General features: G+C 43.2%; 2 protein-coding genes across 2 annotated transcripts in view; both read left to right on the top strand.

Moving 5' to 3' along the window:
• ACSS1 (acyl-CoA synthetase short-chain family member 1) overlaps positions 1–17,222 on the top strand; it is a 90,526-nt gene extending 73,304 nt beyond the window's left edge. The window contains exons 13-17 of the mRNA XM_015427672.1: positions 5,436–5,562; positions 7,673–7,800; positions 8,822–8,885; positions 10,549–10,667; positions 17,046–17,222. Of these exons, the coding sequence (XP_015283158.1) occupies positions 5,436–5,562; positions 7,673–7,800; positions 8,822–8,885; positions 10,549–10,667; positions 17,046–17,222 (615 nt within the window). The remainder of the gene's footprint in view (positions 1–5,435; positions 5,563–7,672; positions 7,801–8,821; positions 8,886–10,548; positions 10,668–17,045) is intronic.
• A 10,530-nt stretch (positions 17,223–27,752) lies between these two features.
• LOC107124254 (nucleolar and coiled-body phosphoprotein 1-like) overlaps positions 27,753–27,829 on the top strand; it is a 3,066-nt gene continuing 2,989 nt past the window's right edge. The window contains exon 1 of the mRNA XM_015427671.1: positions 27,753–27,818. Within this exon, the coding sequence (XP_015283157.1) occupies positions 27,753–27,818 (66 nt within the window). The remainder of the gene's footprint in view (positions 27,819–27,829) is intronic.

Genomic DNA, 27,829 nt, shown 5'->3' with positions numbered 1-27,829 from the left:
GCTTGTCCGGGCAGGCCACCTAGTTAGAGCTTGAAGCAGGGGTGGCCAAACTTGCTTCATTTAAGAGCCACATAGAATAAATGTCAGATATGCTTGAGAGCCACAAGGTGACTTTGGAGGAAGAGGTGGGTTTGGGGGAGTGGCCTGAAAGTGACATCACAGAAAGGGGTGGTGTTTTGGTGCAGGATGTGACATCATCGTAAGTGAATTCACCTGAGCTTTGACCCCCCCCCCCTTATACCTGGAATAAAATGTTTTGATCTTAAACACAGGAGACCCCCCCCCCCCCATATACCTGGAATAAAAGGTTTTTGGTCTTAAACACAGGAGACTGGTTGTGGTGGTGGGGGAGTGAAGGCTTTTAAAATGGCCATATTCAAATCAGTTACCTGGATGGGGGAGAGCATCTGCTTGGCATGCAGGGAGTCCCAGGTTCAGTTCCCGATCTCCAGCACCGGAGTTCACGAGAGGCGTCACCCCAATCTCCGTGGCCCTTGGAAGGCCGGTTCAGTGCACACATGGCTGCCCGCCACTGCCTGCTCAGCAGAGAAGTCCTCCTGCCGACTGAGGCTGGGCCAAGTGGCCCTGCCCCGCCCGGGGCCCAATGCATAAAGGCAACTAAAGCCAGGGAGCAGCGGAACTCTGCCAGCTATGCGCAGATGGGCAGCCACGGCCGAGAGGGCAGCTGCTGCTGCTGCTGCCGTTGTGGGATGAACTGACGGCGCTGTCCGGGCTTCATCGCCACCAGAAGAGTCATGCTTGGCTGCCTGCTGCTGCTCCCCGGCGTGCTGGTTTTAAACACTGGAGACTCTCTCTCCCCTCCCTGGTCGGGCTAGGGAGGCTGCAGGCGGCCTGGGCACGCACTGAGCATTCCCACTTCCCAAAATAAGCCCTGCCACCCAACCGGAGTCTCCTGTGTTTAAGACCAGTGCACCGGGGAGCAGCAGCGGGCAGCTGTGCGTGACTCCTCTGGCGGCGATGATGCCCAGAGGGCGCCGTCAGATCATCCCGTGGTGGCAGCGGCAGCAGTAGCTGCCCTCTCAGCCGCGGCTGCCCATCTGTGCATGGTTGGCAGGGGTCTGCTGCTCCCAGCTGCAGCCACCTTTATGTGTTGGGCCCTCGGCGGGCTGGGGCAAGGCCACTTGACCTGGCCTTGGTCGGAGGGAGGAGTTTTCTGCCTGGTGGGTGACCACGTGCGTGCTGAGCTGGTCTTTCAGGGACCATGGAGATTGGGCCGTGGGAGGGCAGGGGGAGCGGGGAAAGCCTCGTGAACTGCAGAAGATGGCTCCAAGAGCTGCATGCGGCTCGCGAGCTGCAGTTTGGCTACCTCTGCCCCTGAACAAAGGCAGGCAGAATCCTGGAACCTGCCTGCGGATTGGCCCCTGAGGTCAGCCAATCTGGAGCCTGGAGGCCATTTGAACTCACCAATCGCATGGGGGCTGGGAGTGTCTTAGGTGTATATAGTTAGGGTAGTTGCCCCATGTAAAGCATTCCTGTTGAGATGCAATAAAATGCTGCTTGCTGAAATCACTCTGCCTTTGCCTTTGTCGGGTTAAACCCACTATTTAACAGAGGGGTGCTCCTGTTTGGCAAGTAAATGTCCAAAAGCCCCAGAAAAAGAAAAGCAGAGTTGGCAGCCTCTGCACAAGTGGAGAGGATGAGACTGGGCAATTTTGGCTGGCAGAGCAGTGGTAGATACAGGAGCCAGCACAAAAGAATTTCAAAGACATAAGATCCAGGAATTCAGGGTGAGTCCAGGATGAGAATCTATAGATTTCCTGGCCCTGAGTGAGTTAAAGAGGGAGGGGCTTCCCCAAAAGGTGACAAAAGTAGGCTTCCCCCAATCCTGGAGCACTCTGGTAGGGTAGGAAACATTCAGGGAAGGTCAGCAAACTCACCTAGCTTCTTGATAGTAATTAGATTTTGCCCTCAGGAAGACTTACATTTGCTGTTTAAATTATCTTGATAGACTTAGGTGGCTATCTGGTTTTGCAAACTCCTGTGGCAATGTCCCATCAGTGGATCTGTCTCCAACCCAAGGTTTTGGCCAGTCATTGCCATAGCCTCAGGAGAGCCTTGACCTCACCTTCTCCAAAGCAAGGCATAACTAGCTCCTAACATGTCTGCCAAGGCAAATTTAGCCAGGATGGAATGAGGGCAGACAGCACACATCTAAGTACAGTACAAAGATTGGCAATACATTTAAAAGAAAATTAAAATATATGGATGAAGTATGAGTATAAGTTTTAAAATCAGGTTTCTCAAATAGCACATTCTGAAAGTACAGTCATTCCGTAGGCTTATCTCTAATTTTCCTTGCAGCATGAGCATAGAGTGCCATTCTATAGGAGATAGTGGGATTGACGTCTGAGAGCAAAAAGGATACTATTTCAATGCCTGATGTGGATTGTAAAATTGTTAGGACAGGGTTAAGAAATTTGATTCTGGGGCCAGTATACAGAGGGCATTCTAAAATGTAATGTGTTAGATCTTCTACCAAAATCCCGCACAGACAGATACGTTGATCCTACGGGGTTTTGAGGTGTCGTCCTTTTAACAGCTCAGATGGCATGGTCTGAAAAGCGAAGAGCAGTGAGTGCCCTTCTTATGCTATATATTGAAATAAGAGCCTGATAGGAGGCTCTAGGGTGGTCTGTTTTAAATGCTGGATATCGTGGTGCAAATTTCTGTCGACTGATTAGGGATCTGTCAATTAGAGTATCTTCATTGTAGACCCAGTCCCACAAATGTAAATTGTTACCTGAAGGGGATAATAAGTCGTCCAGAATTGTGTATTTAGCAATGCTGTTGGATAGTGTGCTAAGATGGGTTGGGTCATTAGTTTGCAGAATATGGAAGCTAGAATTACTAAAAGTGCTAGTATTGGCTACCTGATGTTTCTTCCAAAGTTTCAAGATTATAACATGTGCACGAGCCCTTATTGAGGGTAAGCCAAGCTCAGCTCGCATCATGGCTGCTGGTGTCCCCGCCAGAATGCACCTCATAAAATTATTTTGGATTATTTCCAGCTTGGTAAGGGTTTGATCTTGCCATCCCCACAGACACATCTAAGTAGGAAGTGGGTCCTTGGTAACACTTCCCCACCCCCATAGCTAAAGATACAATGGACATGGCCCCATTTCCTTCTCTAAGGCAGGGCCACCAGGACACAGTAATAATGCAATTATTAGTATCCCATCAGGGAAGGCAATAATTCTCTTGATCCATTACTTACGTCAGATAGTTTTAGAAGCTAGCTGTGTTGGACTGCCATAGAACAGCTAGGTTCAAGTCCAGTAGTACCTTAGAGACCAACAAGATTTTTGGGGTGTAAGATTTTGAGAGTCAGTTCTTCATCAGATACCAAAGAAGGGAGCTTTGACTCTTGAAACTTATACCCCCCAAATCTTGTTGGTTTCTAAGGTGCTAACTGGATGCGAATCTGGCTGTACTTTCATCAGAGTTTGTGTTGCAGGCTATAGGAAATGCATTCTTCAGTCAAGCCACTGAGGCCTCCTGGTTTCTAGATGGATTGATCTTTTCCTTCCCTCTCCCATGTTATTTCTCTCTCTCTCTTGTTTTTCCCCACAGACAGTATTATCCACTGAAGGTCCTGTCCCCATCTTATCTTTACAAAAACAAACAAAACCAGCCTAGTGCCTCCTATGAGCATGTTAAAACAAAAAACAAACAGAACTGACTGAACTTGAGAAACTGACAGCCTGAGCAATATAAGAGTTAATAAACAGATGTGAGACCGAAGTATGAGTCCAGTGGCACCTCCAAGATAATAAAGTTCAGTTCTGGGTATAAGCGAGAACTGAGAGATTTAGCATGTGTAGATGTACATTCCTTCAGATACATTGAAACAGATTTCCTCCCACGTTCAATATAGGTATGGGGGATTAGTTGCTAGGAAGAGCTAATTAGGGTCAAGATGCATAAGTAACTGAGCAATAAATATGGCAGAGATTGGAATAATGTGTTTGGTAAGACATGTGAATAGCAGAAAATTGGCATGCAGATAATAAAGGAATTAACAACAGATGTGAGAACTGAGTTTGAGACCCGTGACACCTTTAAGATCAACAAAGTTTAGTTTCTGGGTATAAGTGAGGACTGAGTGACTTAGTATATGTAGTGAGATAAGCAGCTGATATCTCTGTTAAGCCCAGGGGGTTCCATTATCCTGAGTGTTGTAATAACTTGTAATTCAGCAATTTCCTGTTCCAGTCTGTTTCTGAAATTCCTTTGCAATTAAACAGCTACTTTGAAGTCCCCAATTGAGTGCCCTGGGAGGCTGAAATGTTCTCGTACAGGTATCTCAGTTTTGTGATTCTTGATGTCAGATTTGTGTCCATTTATCTTTGGGTGTAGGGTTTAACCTGTTTGTCCTCTGTAGAGAACTGAAGGGTATTGTTGGCATTTAATGGCATATATAGTGTTAGAAGATGAACAGGTGAATAAGCCTAAGATGATATAGCTGATATTGTTAGGTCCAGTGATCGAGTTGTTCGGTATAGTTGCTATCATTAGGTCCTGTTGGTATAGTTGCTATCGTTAGGTCCAGCGACTGAGTTGTTTGGGTGTATGTGGCAGCAAAGTTGGCATCTGGGTTTATTTGAAGCCTGGTCTCTTAGGTCCAAGCCAACACTCTAATCACACTGGCTCTTCATTCCAAGGAATGTCACTGTTATCTCTTAGGGCTAGCAGAACTAATTATAGGAGCCGAGCCAGCCATCTAGCAACAGTAGGAATTTGAGAGTACAGGCCTCCTTATGTTACAAAATAAATTCAGAATTTGCAGTTGTGGGGGAGTTTCTCATATTTTATACGTCGCCTTTCTACCTTATAAGAACCCAATGTGGCTTACAGTGTAAATAATAATAAAATACATTTTCAGAGGGTAACCGTGTCGGTCTGCAGTAGAGCAGCTAGAACCGAGTCCAGTAGAGACCGACAGGATATCTGACAAAGGGACCTCAGACTCTCGAAAGCTCATACCCTGTAAATCCTGGTGGTCTCGAAGGTGCCACTGGACCTGAATGTAGCAGTAATAAAATATATAGAACGACTAGTTAAATTCTATAATTATTGTATATAATTAAATATTTTGATATTATTAATTATTATGAAAATAATTATATTTATTTACCAAATGTCTTTTGCTTCCCTACTCCCAACACTTACTTTCTACATTTAAAGAAAGTCTTCTGTGCCTGTTTGTGGGCACACTATTTTCACCACATATTCTGTCTTTAGTAAGTACATCAGTTAAGTGCTGTGGCTCCCTCACTAGTTCCTGTGTTGATGTTGCTGATATGCTTAGTTATGGGATGAAACAGAATGTAAACACAGCCCATATAGGCCAGCTTCTGAGATATTTCTGATCTTGGATATTTCTGTTTCATAGCTTTATTCATATTTCCCCACAGGGAAAAATTATAGACGGCAGCGGCGTCTCTGGTGCTCTCTGCATTGCACAGCCATGGCCTGGTATAGCAAGGACCATCTATGGAGACCATCAAAGATTTATAAATGCTTACTTCAAAGCCTACCCAGGTGAGAATGATGAAAAGAAATGCTCTCCTCAGTCTTCTACATAAAGGAAGTGATAGTTTAGAAATGCAAAGATCTGGAAAAAATTGCCCTTAGGGATAGTTCATAGAAGCATCTAATGCACAGAAAGTGCCTTAGAGGAACATGTCGTAGAATGATACAGACCATTTGAGGGTAGATTTTGTTCATGAGAGCTATGTAATTGTTTTCAAGAGCCTCGGAAACTACTAGTCACAAAACGGTGGCTCAGTGGGTGGAGCAAGTCACAAAATGGTGACTTCAACAGAAATTCAGCATTTCAGTGCAGGTCTGCAGTGCTCACTTTAGGAAATCTTTCCTCTTCTATTTTCCCAAAGCAAACCACCCCCTAACTTCAGTTGTAACCTGCCTTGCAGAAAGAAAATATACAATATATTTTCCATAGAAGTGGCAAAGAGCTTTGATGCAGGGGCAGAGGGTCAACAGCATGCTTCTTTTCCCTTCAGAGCAAGGGAGGATGTGAAAAAGGAGGAGACGCCATGAGAAATGGTGTTGTTACTGTTATTTTCCCACTCAGAGCAAAGCTGCAAGCATATGCCTTTTCCTAATGAAAGAGAATGAAGACAGAAGCTGCTGTGGTAGCTTTAAAGGGAATAATAAGAAAGTGATTATGACAGCACTGGAGGAAGGGTAGAAAGCTAATATAAACTGCTTGGAGAGTGACAGGGCATTTCTGAGTGAACTTCTGCCCACCTTTGACATGGACTATTCCTCAATATCAGTAGGATGCCTAACTGGACAAGTCTAAATTGCAGGGGTGGCCAAAATGCAGCTCGGGAGCTGCATGTGGCTCTTTCACACAGTCTAATTTAATGTTAATAAAAAGCAAATTTGTGTATTTTTCAATAAAAATGTGTGTGTAATATTTGTTCATGTCTTGTAGCTCTCAAACATTATAGAAGTATTAGCTTAACAATATAGAAGTTGCTTTTCTTAACATTGAGAGTGGTCAATCATCATCATTGATTGTGTTAACAAACCATCAAATCTGACTATATAAAGAGCATTCCAGGAGAATCGCTAGTTGACTTAAACACAAATTTCAGAGAACAGTGGCATCTGATTTTACAATTGTTTCCCCCTCCTTCATTTAAAGCAAATTAATAATTAAATTTCCCTCAGTAGGTGTAACACAGTCAATTTCTCTTCCCACACTGTAATCTTTTTTCTTCTTGAACACTTTCCCTGTGGCATTGTCTTGCTGGAACTGGAACTGGTCATCTCAAAACAAAGTCCCTTTTTCTTTTTCAAGAACTGTTATCTGCTTGAATTCTTGCCTTCAATCTTAGAGATCATTCCATTTGTTGCTTTTGGGAGCCAAACTTACAGAGAGTCTATCCGCCCTTTTGCCTGTCAGACTTATTTCGGATATGTCCATGGCATACCCGTTCGCTTTCAACTTTGCTTAAATGTCTGTGTACAGGCCCCACCACTTGAATCTACTCATTACACTCTCCTCTTAGATATTGGAAGTCCCTGTGATCAAAGGCTAGTCGCTTCTCCAATGTTAACACAGTCCCTTGAAAATAACAACCAATATATAGCACAGTTCTTTTGAAGTACCTCATTTTTGCCAGCAGGGGGCAAAGGCTTAGCATACAGCCTGAAAGAGTCTATGGTTACTTCTGGTCACATGGGCCAGTTGCTCTTCCACTTCCTGAAGAAAGCTTGGATCTTGCTTGCTGTTTCTACTGCATCGCCAATCGCCATTTTTAAATATGCTTACTTTTTATAGAATTTGCCAAAGTCCCAAAAACTTGCCCAAATGCTTATTTGGCTCCTGGAGTCTCTCTAATACAGTCTATTGCTGCTTAAAACTCCGTCCCCACTACAAAGGCTTTTCTTTAATCACTTAGAACATTAAATTTTTAGATGCATACACAATGAACCATAATGGATGAACCGGCTCTAAAGTTTACGTATTGCCATTATGATTACAAATGAGTTGTGATAACTTCTTTGCAAGATAACACCATATTACTCTGGAGCAGTGCCTGTTTAAGAGTGTTGTGATCTTGAATTATAGTACTTGCACAGTTGTATACCTTAGGGATTCTCTGTTATTATTTCACAGGTTACTATTTCACAGGAGATGGTGCTAACCGAACCCAAGAAGGCTATTACCAGATAACAGGGCGAATGGATGATGTTTTAAACATCAGTGGACATAGACTTGGAACTGCAGAAATTGAAGATGCCATGGTAATTATTTGGGCAAGGAAGAGGTGTTTCTGTGTAGCTCCAATAATTCACTGATTAAACATAATTGACTACTAAGGAGCAGGACTAATTTACAATACGTTTGGTTTTACAGATGAGCTTACACATGCAAGTTTATCACTTTTGAAATGTATCATTGTGATGCTACTTGTATACACCACAGGGGAGATTTTTACCACCCCAACTCCAGTACTGTTTACCACATCAACTCCAGTACTGTTTGTCATTTAAGCCAGTTTGCACATCATCAGGTCACCAAGATGAAGACCTGGTTCTCACAAACTGTTGATGTCAAATACCTGTGTTTGGGCTGTCATGACCTCAGATTGCCGCTGGGAGTTCGCATAATCAAATGCACCTTCATATGAAGGGAAATTCCTCTACAACAAAAACTTGGGAGAAGTATTTAGCCCCACACCCATGCTAGTTTTCATAGAGCCTTCACCTGCTGTCTGAAGTGGTAGTACTATTGAGCCCCTTCACTCCTCCTTCCTCTATTTGTGTGTGAAACTTGGTTCAGACTTCCTGGTTTTATTCAGTTCCAGTTTGTTGTGATGTCTGATTGCAGGTGTATGGGTGAACTGCAGTGTGCTTACTTCACACAAACTGAGATTCCAAACTGGAATTAAACTGAGGCTTAGTATCCCAGTTTATCCTGCGTTGGGTGGGATGGGAAGGGACAAGACAGATTGCAATTCACTCATGCTCCTACATTCAAATGTCATGGCAAATTGGCACTTGATCAAGCCAAGAACTTTTGAATTAAGCTCTGGGAGGTGAGAGGAGAGAGAGCACTCCAGGAAGCTGTGCTCCTGCACATTGTACTCAGATCTCAAGTCTGTTCGATGTGTTGTTTGAATGAAGCCCAGTTTGCTTTCTCCTGTACTGTTTGTGAGAACAAAACCCTTTTGGCATCCATTCATATAATTTAAAGTAAGGTGTGATGTTAAGCCAATATAGACACATAACTTTATTTATAATTTTTTGCTCATGTGTTTAAAAGGATGAACATCCTGAAGTACCAGAAACAGCTGTGATTGGTTATCCCCATGAGCTCAAAGGGGAAGGTAAGTGAATAAAGAAGAAGAGATTGGATTTATACCCCGCCCTTCACTACCCAAAGGTGTCTCAGAGCGGCTTACAAACTCCTTTCCCCTCCCCTCCCCACAACAGACACCCTGTGAGGTAGGTGGGGCTGAGAGAGCTCTGGCAGAAACTACTCTTTTTCAAGAACAGCTCTTATCAGAACTAAGGCTTGCCCAAGGTCATCCAGTCAGGTGCAAGTGGAGGAGTGGGGAATCAAACCCGGTTCTCCCAGATTAGATTCCGCGCACTTAACCACTACACCAAACTGGTGATTTAAAATCCATTATCTGAATTAATTTCATTTTTAATCATTACTTCTTTAAGGCCTAGGTATGAACACGTTTGGTCAAAGGAAAAACAAGTAAATTGCTTCCATTCCAGTTACCTGTGTTGCTAGTATGATCATCATACAGGAGTAGCTGATTAATAATCTCTTAGTACATAAAAATGCCTTTCCTTCAAAGAATGGGTAGAAACAGTATCTAGAAATGAAGGTTTGCTGGGGACCGTTTATGAACTCATTTAATTTCATTTGGCCTGATAACTTGGTCTAAGAATTGTTGTCTAAGAAGCAGTGATACTTTAGACCAGAGGTGTCAAACTCATTTGTTATGAGGGCCAGATCTGACATAAATGGGACTTTGTTGGGCCGGGCCATGTGTGTCATAAAATGTAATGCCAGGTAGCGCAGATATTCCACTGGAGCCCCACATTAAGAGGGGGGTGTTAAAACTAATATTTTTCTGCAAAACTGGAGTTCCTTGAGTTTGTAGAAGTCTATATTTTAACTGTGATTGGTCCCAAACCTTCCCCCCACCCTTAAAAGATGCCTGTCTAAAATGGAAAGGTGGGGAATACTGGGATTTGGCAATGGAATTTTAAAAATAAAACGTCAAGAAGAAGCACAAGAATCACAGCAGAAACTGAAAATATAAACTAGAAAATATAAATGCTCTGAGGAGAACCCAGGGGAAAACATGAAATGGCTGAGCATTGCAAACTTCTCCCCCCTGCCCCCGGTCTACTCAGAGTGACAGTGGCTCTCCATGGTCTCAGGTTTTTTTTACTGGGTGGCCCTCTGTTCCCTGCACTCAGCGGCAGCTCAAGGTCAGAAGGGTAAGTATGGGCAGGGGAGGGGGCGGGGAAGAGAAGAGAGCCCCACTTGCAGGCCAGATTAAAGCCCTAGGTGGGCTGATTCTGACCCGTAGGTTTGACACCCCTGCTTTAGACTTCCTGATTCTTCTCCCTGCCCCAATTAAATAAATACCTGTAGAATAATTCATTACTCGGTGTATTAAAGAACAATTACAACTTATGCTTCTGAAGATATTTTCAAGTAACATTCTTAGCATCAGTTGTGAATTTTACACATTTTAAAATCAGGGCTTCATTAACAGGAACATCTATTCATTTCTGATTTTCTATTTTGCATGAACAACATATAGAATGAAACACCATTCTTAGCTACACGTCTGCATTTTGGAAATATCCTTAGAACCAACAACACTGAGATGAAATTGCCATCTTTTATTGCACTGAGTAACAATTATTTTGTATCTGTTCCCTTGGCCAAAAAGACTGCCCCATACTTTTTGAAAAGCAGTTTAATGTAAAGTAAGTGAACTCTGTTTTCCTTTCTTTCAGCTGCATTTGCTTTCATAGTGCTAAGAGATGACAATGCTCTTCCAGATACCATTACCAAAGAGGTTAAAGCAATAGTTGCTTCTAAAATAGCCAAGTATGCTGTGCCTGATCACATTCTGGTAAGTTCTTCAAGATGATAATCAAAATGAGAACAGTCACATAACTGTTTGCCAGTGTCATGTTTTTTTCCAAGTTATAGGCATTACTTCTCAAAATATCAACTGTGCCTGTTAGTTTCTCTGCAGGCAGTTCCTAGGGCAGGATCCAAGCATTTCCCCAAAGCAATACCATACAGCATCTTACATGTTATGCACAATTATATTAAAATCAAAGATTATAAGCTCTTCGGAACCAATTGGTTGCACCAAGTACTCTAATACAATGGACCAAACTTCAACAAAATCAGAACGAGTTGGATGAGATTCATATTTATTCAACTGATAAGTAATTTTGTCCATTATATACATTTCCCATAACTTATGATGCCACAAATGGAAGATTTTATTCACTTACCGTGAAGCTTCCTTCTCGGTGGTCCCAGAGTGGGTCAGTCCTTGATCCCTTACACTTGGGATTAGCTCCTCCTCTCCATTTGCAGGGCCGGCAAACTTTGATCCTGGAGGGGAGGGGCTTGTCCTCTGGATCCCCAGTCATTCACCAAGCCAACCTTCCCCCAACAACCTGTATAACACTGAACCAAAAGAACCACCTGCCACCCAACCAGTAACTGGTTCGACCACCAGGTGTTCAATATCAACAACTTTATTTAAACATCAACCACTACATACAGACTTCTGCTGAAATGTACACCTTTCTGGTAACCAGCCTCCCACTGTACCGGAAGCCACTCCCTCAGACAGGGCGGGTAGGACTGACTCACTCTAGGACCACCGAGAAGGAAGCTTCACGGTAAATGAATAAAATCTTCCATTCTCCGGCGGTCCCGGTAGTGGGTCAGTCCTTGATCCCTTACACTTGGGACATAAAAGAGCAGTACAACCCAGGGTGGGTCGAAAGGCTTCCGGACCTTACAAGACCTGCTGAAGTACCCTCCGACCAAAGGCTGCCTCAGCCGAAGCCATCTTATCTATGCGATAGTGCTTAGTAAAAGAATGAATGGACCTTCAGGTCGCTGCTTTGCAAATAACGTCTAGGGACGGAAATGCCCTATATGAAGCAGAAGATGCCTTGGTTCCCTGTTGCGTAACTTCAAAAGAACTTGGGACCCCATTCTCCATGACTAAGCAGGCTCCGTTGGAAACCGCACCATCATTAGTTCCATATTCATCTGAATCATCATCAGGAACCATTGGATGGCTGGAAGGAGACCCCGGAAAACCTTTGGCCAGAGGAACCTCAGCCTCTTGTGTGTCCTGTCTGACTGAAAACCTAGACGGAAAATCTGAGACAATCCCCTGTGGGACCTCCTGTACACTACCTCCTGACATGAGAACAGACTTCCCAGAAAACACTTGCCTTCCAGTGATATTCTGATTCCCCCTTTCATTTAATGTACCTTGGAGGAGACAAGAGTATACTCTTCGTTATCACCTCATTATTACAGTCTTGCCTCTGTTCCTGTCTATGAAAGATAGAACAGATTTCGAGATGGCGGCCTAGTCACGCTGCAGAGTCCTTTTTGGAACCCTTGGAACCCTGACCTGATTTCCCCGCAATAGGCTGTGGTCTGGGATCCCTAGGGCTATTCTGCCATCTACCCTTGAATGACCTACTATAATTCTGTCTGTCATCTCTTCTGAAGTCCCGAGAAGACTGAAAATGACTCATTGTTTTCCCCTCTTTCTTCTTTGACGGCAGTACCCTTTTCTTGTCCTTGTCCTCTATGAGGTATCTCTCTAGACCTGCACCAAACAAGTTAACTCCCTGGAAAGGTACTGCCGCCACTTTGGCTCTGGCTGCAGGGTCAGCATCCCAGTTCCTGAGCCACGTATTCTATCGAGCTGTCATGCTGCTGGCCATGGCTCTAGCTGTTAACTGGAGTGCATCCAGAGAGGCATCTGCTGCAAAAGCTGTTGCCAGCGCAATCTTTTTTAGCTCATCTTTCAAGGCCTTAAGTATGCCACTCTCTGCTGCTGTAAGATCGAAGGTCCAAGTGTAGGTTGCTGTAGCAAGCAAAGAACCAGTGGGAGATGCTCGCAGGGAACTGGCAGATGCTTCAAAATCCCTATGCAGTGCCTTCTCCACACGTTTGTCACAATTGTCCTTGGGAAGACCATCGGCATCCATAGGCAGAAGAGATTAAGAAAACAGAGAGTTGATTGGGTCATCAACCACTGGGAGTTTGAGCTTTTTTGTCACTTCTGGAATAAGAGAGTACAGTTTTGCAATCATGAGGTTATTAGCCTTGGGATTTGCAGGATGCTCCCATTCAGACATCATAATGTTATAAAAAGCCGCTGGTAGAGGTACTCCTGTTGCTTTGGCATTAGGTTTGGGAATAGCCTTGTCAGACCCTACTGGAAAGTCTGCAGTCTCTGAATCTTCCTTTGCCTTAGGAGTATATGAAAGCTCCAGTGCTCTTAAAGCCTTTGGCAACAACCTGGTATACAGTTCTTGAGGAAAAAGTCTAGACTGGCTAAGAGGAACTGCTTCTTCTGCTTCCTCGGACAATTCTCCCTCCTCATTGTCCGATGCAGGTGAATCAGAACCTGATTCTTTTCCCATGTCACTAAATAAAGGACCATGATCTCCCTCTTCAGGGTGAACCTTCTTTCTAGGAGGGGTGGTATCTTGAGAACTGCTGTGCCTACATCGCTTGCCTCCCTTTGATTGAGAGGTGGATGTTTGCTGCCACAAATCTCTAAACTCCTTTTCTAACTCCTCCTTCAGCCAGGACCGAAGGTTAGACTGAGCCTCCTCCCTAGATAAATCTAGGACCGAAGGATCTTTGTTGGGAGCATGGGTTGCTTCAAGGACCTCTGATGGAAGGGAGCTTGAAGGGCCAGCTTTATCCGCCATTTTGATAGAGCCTAAAAGTGAAAGTAGCATACCATCACTCCAGGGAACGGACAAAATGGCTGCCATTCCCACCTTTTTTTCTTCCCCTGTGATGAGTCCGAGAGGAGGAAAAAGAAAAAATGGTGTGTGTGTGTGAGGAAGAGAACTCTGCTGATAACGAGCCCCTTTCATACTTCTTTTGTACTTTCAATAGCTCTGCCATATTCTTTTTGAGATACAGCAGCCTGAGTTACTCCTAGGAAGGAACTATTTCTCCCCCCCCAAGCCTAGGCGACTACATACATTGGGAAGGCTGGGGGGGGGGAAGGGGGGCTGGGAGCCTTCAGACAGTATAATTAGCTTGGCCAGTCCACCGGATCCGACCACCGCGGCCTGGCTCCCGCCCCACCAAACAACCCCCCTACCATGATTCTGAAAGATGAGTAGTTTTTGCAGAGTCACAACACCCAGTCTGGACTCCCATGGGCCAAAGGACTCTATTCCAGCACCGTACAGGATCGCGCTGCACTCAGCTGCACCACCTGGGTGCTTCCCAATCTCACCTGTTCTTACTCTCCCCCCTCTTGCCCCTCGGCGTCCAAAGGAGGGAGCAGGGAATACCTTCGGCAGCTCTGCGCTATGCTTGCAGGCGGAAGACCAGTTCCCAGCTGCTGCGTCTGCTCGGGAGTCCCAAAAACCGCCGGCAGCAGCTCACTTCGCCTCTGAGAGACAGATCTAGGAGGGGTGGGGAGGCAGAAAAAACACCTTCCCCCACCTGCCTTCTTCTTTTCTTCTCTGTTTTAGGATCTTTGTGCTCCTGAGAGCACAGGCAGATGTACTGCTCCAGAGGCAGGGCTGGTGAAACTGGGGATCTAGAGGACAAGCCCCTCTCCTCCAGGATCAAAGTTTGCCGGCCCTGCAAGTGGAGAGGAGGAGTTAATCCTAAGTGTAAGGGATCAAGGACTGACCTTCTACCGGGACCACCAGAGAAGCAAGTGTAGGTGCATCTGAAGTTCTGAACATTTCCAAGTTGTGGCTATTGATATTTTAGCCACTACTAAAAGGATAGCAATCAGTTTCTTCTTAACATGAGGGACTAAATCATCCAACCATCAATGCTTTTTCCATCACCGCACCCTTACCACCGCTGGTGCAGGTATCATCGGGGCTGCGAGACGTACCTGGCGGATGACAGGGTTGTGTGGACACATACGGTCGTTGTATTGTTTTAACATCTGTAGAACAACATCTTGATCTTATGAATTGGAGTGAGTAGTGGAGCACCGATATTTTATTAATTGTATTATGTTGTATATTGTATTGTATTTTTATATTGTTCTTATTGTTTTATCAGGCATTTTATGCCCTTGTTAGCCACCCTGAGCCTCCGGGGAGGGCGGGATACAAATCTAAAAAATAAATAATAAATAAATAAACCAATGATTTAAAAACAATACCACAGGTGTCAAAGGCACAATATGACCAGTAATTAACTGTACCTTGTCCAATACTAATCACCAGAATTTTTTGATTTTCACAAATTGCCGCCATCAATGTGTATATGTCCCTATCTCTCCACACTTGCATATCTCTGAGTATGACCCAGAGATATGCAATAGCTTCTTTGGAGTATGATACCAATGAGTTAGTATTTTAAATGTTTGAACCCTTACTCATATTATCCAGGAAGAGAATTTATTTCAATCTCCAGATTTGCAACCGGCTTTGATCCAACAGCATCAGGTTACAGTCTTGCTCCCTCAATTTTTGATAGGACAATGGGATTCTATTCCCCATATTTATTAAAAGTGCATACATTTTTGAGATCAGATGGTAATTCTGAAGTATATATTCAAAGTCTGTTAAAGGAACAGACAAGATGTTGCTAACATTTAGACTATTGCAAAGATTACATAATTGCAAATAAAAAAACCATGGTATCTGTGTGTCAAGTTTTTCTTCAATACTGACTTTATCTAGAATACCCTGTTTAGAGGCAATGTCCATTAATCTAGTTAGGTTTAAGCGCCTCCATACCTAAAATAGATCAGTGTCTTGCCCCAACGGAAACCAGTCTTGATTTTAAAAAAGAAGTAAAATTAGTGGTAGCAATTTCTTTCTTAAGAACATAAGAGAAGCCAACGTTGGATCAGGCCAAAGACCCATCCAGTCCTACACTCTGTCACACAGTGGCCAAAAATACCAGGTGCCATCAGGAGGTTCACCAGTGGGGCCAGGACACTAGAAGCCCTCCCACTGTTGCACCCCCCAGCACCAGGAATACAGAGCATCACTTGCCCCAGACTGAGAGTTCCGATCTATACCTAGTGGCTAATAGCCACTGATGGACCTCTGCTCCATATGTTTATCCAATTCCCTCTTGAAGCCATCCATGAAATCCCAAACCTTCAAAATAAAAGATAGGAAGTTATTATTGTTGACCATTTCACATCTGAATTGCTGCTTATTCTAAATTACTTCTGGTACAGTTCTAGGATTTGTGAATTCATTTTGTGGGTTTTTAAAATTCACATTCTAAGGCCATTGCTCAGAAGTAGATATATTATTTTTTTGGGTCACAGTGGGCTTCCTTAGTATTTATGCATGACCAGTGTTTCTGTTGATCTGAGCTTGTATTGTGTGTGGGTCAGAATAACAGCAAGCAGACCTGGGTTAAAATCCCTACTCTACTATGAAGATCTCTGAATATCCTTGGTCTACCCATTCTTTCTCAGATTAACTAACCTTACAGTTGTGTTATGAGAATTAAAAGGGGGTAGATTAACTACATATGCTAACTGATGGGATGCAGTTGGATGGGATACATAATCTAATATGTGCTTACAGATATGTAGATATATTTCTAAATATTCCCTGTTAAACCATCACTACTCTTTGCTCAGTCTCTAGCACTTTTTAAAAATGGCATAATATCAGATAAGTCTCCTTCAGATATAATATTAGGTGCTTCATGGTTATGTTTTAAGTACTATATATTTGTAAAGCAATGGCTCCAGGCTGTAGAAATTTGGCTTGATTATAACAACTAGTATTTGTTTCAGTGTTTCATCATGACTGACATTATTTGCTGTCAAAATATCAAAGAGTCTTGTGGGACCTTAAAAATCAACCAGTTCCATGTGGTTTAAGTGTTTGTGAGCCAGAGTCCAATTCATTAGACAGCTGAGTATAAAACTTCATGCATCTGACAAAGTGAACTTTGGCTCATGAAAGTTTATGCCATAATAAATTTATCAGTCTTTCAGATGCCACAAGGCTCTTTGCTGTTTTGCTCCAGCAGACTAATACGGCTACTCCTTTGGAAAGGCCAGAAGCATACATAGGAAGTATCTCTGCAACATATTTGTAAAGTATATAGGTAGAGTGACATTTTAATTCTGTATTTTAGAGTATATAATTTGTATGTGGATTAGGTGTTTCTTGTCTATATGTTATATTTAAATGTTGTGGTGATGACTATAAGTGGGAAATTCTTCAGTATGACAGTAAAGCATACTTCTTTCTTTCTTGTTGACCAGGTGGTAAAGCGCCTTCCCAAAACCCGATCTGGAAAAATCATGAGACGATTGCTACGGAGAATAGTGACAGGCAATGCCAGTGACCTGGGAGATATCACCACACTGGATGACCCCAGTGTCATTAAAGAAATACTTGACACATATGAGATATACAAAATAAAGCATCCTACTTTATAACAAAGAATCATGGAAATTTGCTGTTAGAAACTGAAGGAACAAGACATTGGGTTTTGTTTATTTCTATGAAGACTGGAAAATTGTCCTCCTAAAACGATCCTGTAGATTAGAATAGTCTGCCTCTAACACATACTTCCTTGTGTTGCCTTTCTTCGTCCATTGATCACCATGGAAAATACAGTTCAAATCATAAGATTCTAGAGACATACTGAATCTTTAACATATTGAAGATTCCACTAAAACCATAATTCGGGAACCTCTGGGCAGCAAGCATGCTGTTAGCCTTAATATCTGTGCCCCAAAGAAGATAGGAAGTACCTCACTGAGGGTTTTTTTAAATATAAAAGAGAAAGAGTTCTCTGAATATTCCCAACTATTTAGGTAGATTGAATTTATCACTGCTTGAAGTAATTGAATTTCCAAGTACTCGCAGCTACACAGATACGGATATTCCTGTTTGTGTTTTAAAAGAATAGTTGGATAATGCACTTTTCTGATTTTTAGTTTACTGATTTTAAAACTTTATATGGTGCCTTTTTAGTCATGCATGCATAGCTGTGAAAATTAATTGACTGATAGATCAAGTGGGAAAGAAGGGGTGGTGTATTGTTACAAACTGTAGTGCCATTAGTTGTGAATTCTGAACTTGGCTCAGATATCCTGTTTTGTATGAGGAAAATCTTGCCCTTTTCTTCAAAATGTTTCAAAAATTGGTTCGAGAATTAAAATATGCCCTGAGTCGTCCCAACATGTAAACTGTGGCAGTTGTTTTCATTACATCCCAAACCACCGGAAGTTGTATAGTGTCATGATCTTTTTTGGGTGATCATTTTTTTGCTACACAAAAATCAGGGATAAAAATGAACGTTTTTCCAATTACTACTAAATTCTACTAATGCCCCATGTAGGTTTCTTATGAAAATTGCAGAAAAGGGATAGGAAATCCCTTTCAAGATATCTGAAAATTTATTCTTATGTGGAAAAAATAAATAATCTTGCAATGTGAAAAGATGGTGTCCCAGGAAATAAGCCTTATATATAAAAGCCGAATGGTGGTGGCACTTCTCTAGAACATTCCACACGCTCCGAAATTGGTTGGCGCCCTGGTGTGTCACTCAGAATCTGTCCCTATCCACTGGCTGCATTGCTTGAGTCTCGCCTCCAACATTCTAAACAGTTTGCTGTTCCTCTCCCCCCCATAGCCAGTCAGAATACAGAGGTTATTTACATATGCAGCCTCATTGGCCTTTACCTCGGAACACAGGTCTTTGCATATGCGACTTGATTGGCTTTTGCCTCTAACATTCTAAACAGTTTGCTGTTCTGAGGTAAAATGGGTCCAATCTCCAGGTGAGGGCTCGAGATCACTCAGAATTACAACTGCTTTCCAGATGGCAGAGATCAGTTCCCCTGGAGAAAATGGTGGGCTCTGTATCCTTATATGCTGCTGAGGTGGCCCCCGTATGACAGCCAATGTGACGTAGCAGTCAGGGCTTCAGAGCACGGGAGAGGCTGCAGGTGTGTGGGGGGTGGAAAGCTGAAGAGTGAGGGGGAAATAAAGGTAGGTTGATGATTGGCTGGGAAGGAGATAGGGTTGCCAACTCCAGGTGGGAAATTCCTGGAGATGTGAGGGATGGAGCCTGGAGAGGATGAGGTTTCAGGAGGCGTGGGACCTCGGACAGGTACAAAGCCATAGACTCCACCCTCCAAACCAACCATTCTCTTCTGGGGAACCATCGTTGCCAATCTCCAGGTGAGGACTGGAGATAACTCAAAATTACAACTATTCTTTAGGTAGCAGAAATCAGTTCCTCTGGAGAAAATGGTGGACTCAGTGTCATTATACCCTGCTGAGGTCGCCACAGCAAATTGACACTGAGTGTCCAAGGCCGGGGCACCTGCCCAGAGCCTCTTTCTAGAGCTCGTTGTATTTATTTTCACAGTGGGCCTTTTCCCTAGTATCTAATAAAACTCAACAAGCATGTCTTGACTGCAATTCCAGTGTTTTAACTAGAAATATAATGATACTGTCTCTTAGATTAATAGGACTGTGCTCTCAGAGGATTTGAGGAATGATTGTTTATGTGGCATTTCTCCTGTTTTGTGAAGGAGAGCTTCTGGTAAAGGAGATTGTCTCTATCTTGTGAACTATTCCAACAGAACAATGTGTCAATTTTTAAATAGATATCACTCCTACTAATAGTAAAATGTCTTATCACTGTTATGTTCATGAAAGCAGCAAACATCAGGCCGCTCACAGACAAAGTGATACTTTGCATGTCATACTGTCTAATAGTAAAGTGGCTAGGCCTTGTATTGATCACTAAAGCAATAAAGTTGGACCACTTATTTAAAAAATTGTAGGCATTTCATTTCTGCATATTTAGAAGAATCAACAAGGCTACATTGTAATAAGACTTTGTAAATTATTTTGTTTTATAAACCCAAAAGAGCCCAATGAAAGCTGAATATGCTAGGAAGCATAGGAAGCTGAAGGGAGTTAAAGAAAGAAAAGGGAGAGAGAAATTGGCCTTTTAAAGTTCCATAGAGCATACCACATAGAGAATCAAACAAACAAATACCTTTTATTGACATAAAACACATAGAGAATCTTGGAAGAAGATTTGTGTGGGAGGGTGAGGGGGGATTTCCAAATAATTAATTCCACCCACAGAGACAGATTCAGGTGGGTAGCCATGTTGGTCTGAAGCAGCAGAACAAAGCTTAAGTCCAGTGGCACCTTGAATAAAACTTTGTGGTCTTAAAGATGCCACTGGACTCAAACTTTGTGATATATACGTTTATATATACACGCACAAATATACATACATACATACATAACAAGAGTACCCTCTAGTGGACAGCTCTAATAATAATGGCCACAAAATCTGTTTCATATGAGAGAGAGAGAGAGAGAGAGAGAGAGAGAGAGAGAGAGAGAGAGTCTTTGATGGGCTATTTTACATTATTCAGCTGTGGCACATTTTGCTGCTCAACATGGGACTACTCAGCCCATTTAATAAAAGGATGGGAAGACTGGTCCTATGGCCTCACTATGCTGGTGTTAGGTAGTTATGATACTGTATTAAAAAGCATCACCTGAATTGGGTCCTTATGAAGCATTACTTCAGAATTCTTTAAGCACAATTTCAGTGCCATTTTTTACAAGATATTTTGTACTCAGGCTTTGGAGCCAGAATAGAGAGTGTATGAATATTGTGTTACTTAGGAAGATTGAATTAGTATGCATATTTCAACATTTTTGTTCAAAATGTGGAGGAGCAGGGGTTTGATCCTTTCCCAGTCACAGCTCACATATATTTGAAGGAAGAAGCTACAATTTATATTAACTTTATAACTGATGTAAGATGTGGGTGTTCCATAGCTGTGTATCAGACTTGAGAGTACAAAATATAGCTTAGGGAATGGCCCTCAGAATCATCTCTACTGCTCTTCTCACAGCTGTCACCTTAGTAAAGAATGTCACAACTAGGGATCATTCATGCTTCACCCTCTTAATGATGAAACATATTGAACAAATGTCTTCTTGATTTTGTTGCCAGAAGAAAGGCGCTTCCTTCCAACAATCTGGAATAATAGATACAATAAGAGGTACCCATATTGCATTCCAGTAATCTAAATCCATTTTTCAAGTGTATAATAGTGTAAATTTCTAATTAGTGACCTGCATTTTGTTAGCCTCCCACTGCCTTTGGACAGATTATATTATAATTATTTTTAAATTTAAAAACCCTTTATTATAAGCAAACAATACAACTATAGGCTCATTACATTACATATCTACACCTTCCTTAAATATACATTACAAACTACAGTCTCTAAGCCTCTTTCTAACTTCTATATTCCCGCCACCAAATTCTAAACCTACATTGATATTTCAAACTACCATGCATACTTTATCACCCTCTAAATAAACACACCCATCCTTCATATAAATTCCAGTATCTATTTCTGCACATCCTGATAGCCTTTATGATTATTCCAGTATAAATAATTTCCAGGCTTCTACAGATTTGGCAATAGACCATCCTTTCTGAGTCCCCTCATCACTTCCTTTCTTTCCCGACACCCAAATCTTGTCAGAGATGTCTTTGGATACAGCAAGCCATCCTTCATCTTCTAGAGATAGAAGCCATAGAAGAGATGCCCATGGATCAGAAATTTAAAGGAGCATACTAGATATTTTTATCCCCAAAAGTCAGGGGAATGGAGAGGGATTCTAAAACTAACATCTTTAGATTTAAAAGAATTTTACCTGTATATCCAGATACAACATCCAGGAAGTATCTCCACTTCTGTTTTCAGGGATGTCATTACCAATACAGAGCTTTGCCATTTGGTATTTCCTCTTCTCCAAGGGTGTTTACCAAGGTTAGCAAAACTACATCAGGATGGAATTCACATCTATCCCTATTTAGACGACATAATAATCAGAGCCAGGGATGCAGCAACATTGACCAGCTTCACCCAATGAACTGGACAATTCCTTCAGAGTCATGGATTTGTGACCAACGACCGTAACAGTCACATGACACCCACAAAAAATCCATCTGGGGGCCAGGATACATACTCACTAAAACAAAGTGTTCCTACCACTCGAAAAAGAGCAAAAGATCATTGCCCTGGTGAAGGAACTCTGGGAGAGCTATGCTGTAGACATCATGCATCTGTCAGTTATTCTGAGCCTCATGATCTTTCCAATAGATTTAGTCTCAGACTCCTGCAGCAATCAGACTCAACAACTCACTTCTTCAGAAGGAAATTTTATTGGAGCAGTATTGGCAGGCCATCTACTTCAGGATCTGTGTTAAGACTAAAGCATAAAGTGCAGGGTGAACAGATATACATTGTTCAAAGGGGGTCACTGGGTGGCATAGAGCCAGTGAGGGGAGAAAAGAGGCCCACCAGAATGTAACGGTCCCACTTTCCCAGAGAAGGTGTTACGGGGAAGCATTCAAGGCCAAGCACATAAAACATACAGATAAGGGAGCATCACTGAGGCAACCAGGAAACTGAAAGTACATTCCATGGAGTGAATGTCCCCTCCCCCCACCAGCCTTTATGACATCTGGTGCCGTGGGCATGCTTTCAAGCCAGGATGCTTCAGTAGATGCTCCGTCCCTTTCAGAAGGACATTATGAAGCACAAACAGATACATACCTCAAAGAGTTTACAGAAGGACCTGAAGTGATGGACTCACCAGTCCAACCTTGCCAAGGGAGTCAACATACTCCAGCCTCATCAAATTGTGCTGACAACAGATACCAGCAAGAGGGGCTGAGGAGCCCATTGCCAGGGCAGGGCAGCACAAGGAAAATGCAACCAGACAGAGGCATCACACAGTATCAACTGGCTGGGGCTGCGTGCAGTGAGACTAGCACTCCTTGCCTTTCAGCAGAGCTTAATGGGCCGTCATGTTCCGGTGCAAGCAGACAACATATTGATATATGGATTGAATTCCGGGTGTGTGTGTGGGAAATCACAGTGAAGGAGATAAATACATCAGAATCAAAGTTTGAGTCCAGTGGCATCTTTAAGACCAACAAAGTTTAATTCTGGGTGTAAGAAGTGAAGGTGTTTGAAGCCGAAAAAGTAGCAGAGCACTCTGTTGTCTTTACAGAGTATGTACAATTTATTTACAGAGAATATATACAGTTTGTAGCAATTCAGGACTCCAACCATCAAAGTGCTACGCAGAACAGCAGTAACCATATAGGCAGTGAGTTACCAAGAACTGGTTACAATATATACAAGTTTAGACCAATCAGAATACAGTCCTGTACAGTTGCTGAGTCACAGTGACACCTAAAGAAATGATGCAATCTAGAGTCACATGATCACTCAGCTGTCAAACTAGATTGTCCTGATCTAAATATCCTGTCTACATGACTTGCTGTGATCTTGACAGCTATCTGTATATGCTGTGCATGCACATGAAAGCTTATACCCAGAATTAAACTTTGTTGGTCTTAAAGGTGCTAGTGGACTCAAACTTTGTTCTATCGCTTCAGACCAACATGGCTACCCACCTGAATCTAACATCAAAATCAGAGATTGATGAGTTGATGTGTCCTTCCTAATAGATGGACAGATTCTGTTACAGAGAAACTGTTATTACTTTTGAATTGAGGGGGGAGTGAGCTCACAAACACGTCTTTTCCCAAGTGTGAAGATAATAGCAAATGTCCTTCTCTAGGGTATTTCTCTTCTTTTCCATGTGCTAGACTGCACAGCTGCTGCATCTTCTCTTTGAAGTGGTGTGATTTGCTGAGCAGTGTTTCCATTCTGTCCCCACATTAGAGAAATACATTCTAATCTCCTATTCCAAATTTTGGTAGAGGCCAGATTAAGAAATAATATAAAAAGGGTGCATACCCCTTCTGGAGGATCTGTGCAGAGGTCCCAGCTATGGATTTAAGTGCTGAACCTGCTCCTGGGGTTATACAGCTACCTACAATACTCATCTGTTTTGGTAAGAAGGGATTATTTGCAGGTGGTATGACTACATGTCATGGTATTCATGTCACTTTCAGCATATCCTTTGTAAGGGTTATCTTTTTCTCACCAAGAAGCAGATCTGAAGAGTGCACAATGTAAAAGTGAGAGTGTGACATAAACCCTAATACCTTACTAGGGCAAGACCTAGACTGTCTGAGATCTTGGCCCTCTGGAGGTTTACATTACATTTTCATTCTACATTGGATCATCCTGGCAGACTTAATCCTTTCTGTACAAAGGACAATCCAGACCACCTATTTGTTATGGAAGCTCAGAGCCATTACCAGATGCTTGATGGAAATGGGAGTGTAATTTTTACAGCTCTGATTGGTAACAGTAGCCTCTGACATCAGCTCTGCATGGGATTTGCTAAAGCAGCTTGTCACTCTTAGAAAGCAGGCTTGCTTAGGTCCAAATCTATTTGAGAGAGAGAGAGAGAGAGATTTCAGTCTTCAACAGAAATGGAGTCCAAAGGAGGTTGGGTAGGGGACTCCTTCACCTTCTTGTTTCTGCAAGGAACTCTGCATGTGCTGTGAGGAAAGTGCTACAGCCTAGAAAACATGTTTAGCTAAGTTAGTTCAACTGTATTGCTTTCATTTGAACATCTGTGGTGTTGTTGTTATGTGCCTTTCCTGTACGTTGCTTTTGCCCTTTTTCCTGCCATTTGTTTTGTACCCTGTTGGCAAAGTAATTAATACAGCAAAGATGTACAATCTGATTAAAGTGTAGATAAAACTTTATTCAGGAACTAACATGGTGGTGGAATGTGCCATCAAGTCACAGCTGAAATATGGAGACCCCGTAGGGTTTTCAAGGCAAGAGACGTTCAGAAGTGGTTTGCCATTGCCTGCCTCTGTGTTATAACCCTGGTCTTCCTTGGAGGTCTCCCATCCAAATACTAGTCAGGGCTGACCCTGCTTAGCTTCCAAGATCTGATGAGATTGAGCTAGTTTGAGCTATCCATCACAGGGCCAGGAACTAATATACTTGAGGGGGGGGGCTTCTGAGAAGGAGGAGGATATTGCCCTCGGAGTAGCAATCTGAGACAGACAAGGAATTACACTTAACAAGAGAGAAGGAGCTGACCCCACTATCCTATGTTCTTGCTGCCCCCTGCAGGGTCTTTTCTCTTCTTTGTTCACTGGACATTGCCTATTCCAACCCATCCAGCCATCTTTTTCCTCTTCTCTCTCTCTCTTTTATAATAAACCTTTTTTTAAATAAAGACCTCTTTTTTTTGCTTCCCTTTGTACAATTTACTTCTCTGACGTATTTATCTTAATATCTTTTCCATGTGCTATATTTCACAGGTGCTATAGAATTGGTTATAACAAAGGTATTGAACTCATTTGTTATGAGGGTCAGATCTGATATAAATGTCATTTTGTCAGACTGGGCCATTAATGCCATAAAATGTAATGCCAGATACTGGAGACACAAACTTTATGAAGGACAGCAGCTGATAATCTCCAAGTTGGTGTGTCCTCATTGCAAGGCCCCATGGGTTAGGTGTGGGAGAGAAAAACCTTGCCTCAGGGTATATTGGCTGTGAGGCATTTGCAAGCCATTTTGCAGACAAAGTCTTGTTGCTCTGCCTCAACCTCCCGTCCACAATTGATACAATAAGAGAACTGGAAGCCCATTGGCAGCCAGTGCAGTGCCTTCAGCACAGGCCAGATGTGCTCCCATCTGCACTGCCTGGGCGGGGAAGCAAACACCTTCCCCTGCCTTCTTCCACCGCCAATGCTGTGAGCTTGGGCCCTAGGGTAAGAACACAAAGCAGCTAGTTGTTGCAAGCTTCCCCCTGCCCCTGAGCCACCATAGAAGGGGACCGAGAAGACAATGTGCTGGTTCTGGCTGGTCGCCATGGATATACTTCACTGAAGCTAGATACATAGTCCAAAAGCAAGCCAAGAAACAGTGCCAAAGGTCAGAATGCTGGGAAATCAGTCAGAGTTTTCAGGAGCAAAGAGTGGAGGCTGGCAGTCGGAACAAGGTCGGAGATTGCACGGTTGCAACCACACCGAGGCAGGTGAGCGTTGGTTGCTTATACTCCGATCCTCCCTTCCTTGGGAGGCAACCTGCAAAGACTCATGGCCCCTCATGATCCCTTTGCAACAGCTGAAGTCTGGCACTCCTCCATCTCTCCTGCACCTCCAGACGCTGGCACGCCCTGTGTCTGGGACATTCAGGTGACCTAGGTGAGGACTCTGGCCTCAAGGTGTCTCCAACTGGGGGTGCTGGGCCAGGCTCTTCCTCCGACTGCACCTCAGATGCTGGAGCCTCTCCTTCCTCAGGTGCTGGCAAAGGTTCCTCTTCGGGGCTGACTCCGGAGGAGGCTGGGTTGCTCTGTGCCTCTTCCTCGTCTGAGGAATAGTCAGCCTTGGCTGAGCGAGAACCCAGGACAGACAAGTTGCCCCCCCCCCGCCATCTTCAAAATCGGGGTAGTGGTGATCCAGGCATGATGCCACATGCACAGCAGGACCCATGCCAAGCAAAGCCCAATAAACTGGAGACACCTCCAATATAAGTGTTTATATTGGGAGGAAGCCAATCCTCTCTAGGTGCAAAAAGTCTCCTCAGTTTTGCTGGCTGATGTTCTCCATGAACACTATAGTAGTAGCAAACCAGTCCTATTATTCTCCCTAGCTAGAAGTCTTCAATTTTCAAATGGCTGGCAATGCTCTCTACAACAAACTAGAACAGTCTTTATAGAGTCTGGATTCAGTTTTTTGTAGAGAGCATTGCCAGCCATTTGAAAATTGAAGGCTTCTATTCTCCCAATATAAACACTTATAATGGAACCAGAAGTAAATTCTATAGATTAAATAATTAAAAGTTTAAAATAATTATATTCCATTCAGCTTCATGTTGCTTTTCATTTACCATTTATTTATTTATTATTTCGATTTATACACCGCCCTCCCCTTCCAGGACATTTTGAAGGACCCTAGTGGGGGAGCCGCGTGAGATTACGACCGAGCCCAAGAGTAGAAGATCTTTCAGCAGGGAGGAGAGTGATTCTATTCTGCCTCCTGTGATGGTGGTGGGCTCAACCACCAGGATGGACTCTGAAGCGAATGCCATTAGGTGCGTGGATGTTGTCTGGATGCATGTAAGAATGATTAAATAGCCTGCTATTGATGTTGAGGGGAGTGGTAGAGAGACTGGTTGTGAGTAGTGTTGAATATGAGTGTAAGAGTAGCTAGGTTTCTTTTGTTTCTTTTACTACAGCCGTGTATGCTATTGTGTATACTATTGTATAGCAGAGCGTGAGGATATATTGTATACCAGTGGCGTGGGAACAGTACTGGGAGGACGGCTGATTAACTGTTACTGGCGGTCTGGAGCTGCAGTGTGGACCGGCCAATGGCAGCAATGCCAACACAACAGATTCCGGTGCTCTTTGGGAGGGGAAAGTATAGTAGGGGGTCCAGGCCACGGAGTATGGGAAGGGTGCTGAGAAACAAAAGGGCTCGGCGCCCTTGTATAGAAAAATTGCTTTCTGCTTTCTATATCTACATGCCTTCTCCTGTGATTACATTATGATAACATGCTGTGTCTTGTTTCCTGTTGCAAGCCAAATGGTGAGGCCACATGGCCTCAATAGCCATGCCATAAACCCACATTCTTTCACACTTTCATGCCAAAAGCCAGACCTCATGGCTACACTTTCTGGCCCACATGCAACAAGTCACGTACACAATGAAGTAGCTGGAGTTTGGGTCAGCTGATTGCAGGCAGGGTCTCCAAACTTCCAGCCAATCCCACAAACCTGACGCTAGCAACCATGGCACCCAACAATTGGGCACACCCATGCCCACTCGCAATTGGCTGATGGCCACATCTAATTTGTGACTGGAATTGGGATATAATTGTTTGATCCCTATGGAAGTGAGCTCTCTTGCTCTTGCTCTCTCCCCTGTCCTTGCCTGTTTTATTGCACCTGAAATGCTATCTCTTGGGAGACAAAGAGTTGCTTTGTGAACTGGAGCACATGGTTGTACAAAGATGGGATTTATCCTCAAAATCCCTTGGTACTGGGACTATTTTGGACTGAAGGATACTCCTGATGTGGTAACTATGAA

This window comes from Gekko japonicus, unplaced genomic scaffold, assembly GCF_001447785.1.
Source record: "Gekko japonicus isolate JY-2015 unplaced genomic scaffold, Gekko_japonicus_V1.1 scaffold174, whole genome shotgun sequence".
In the NCBI taxonomy this organism is placed as follows: Eukaryota; Metazoa; Chordata; class Lepidosauria; order Squamata; family Gekkonidae; genus Gekko; species Gekko japonicus.
Note: the sequence above shows the minus strand (reverse complement) of the source record. Positions and strands in the feature narration are given on the sequence as shown.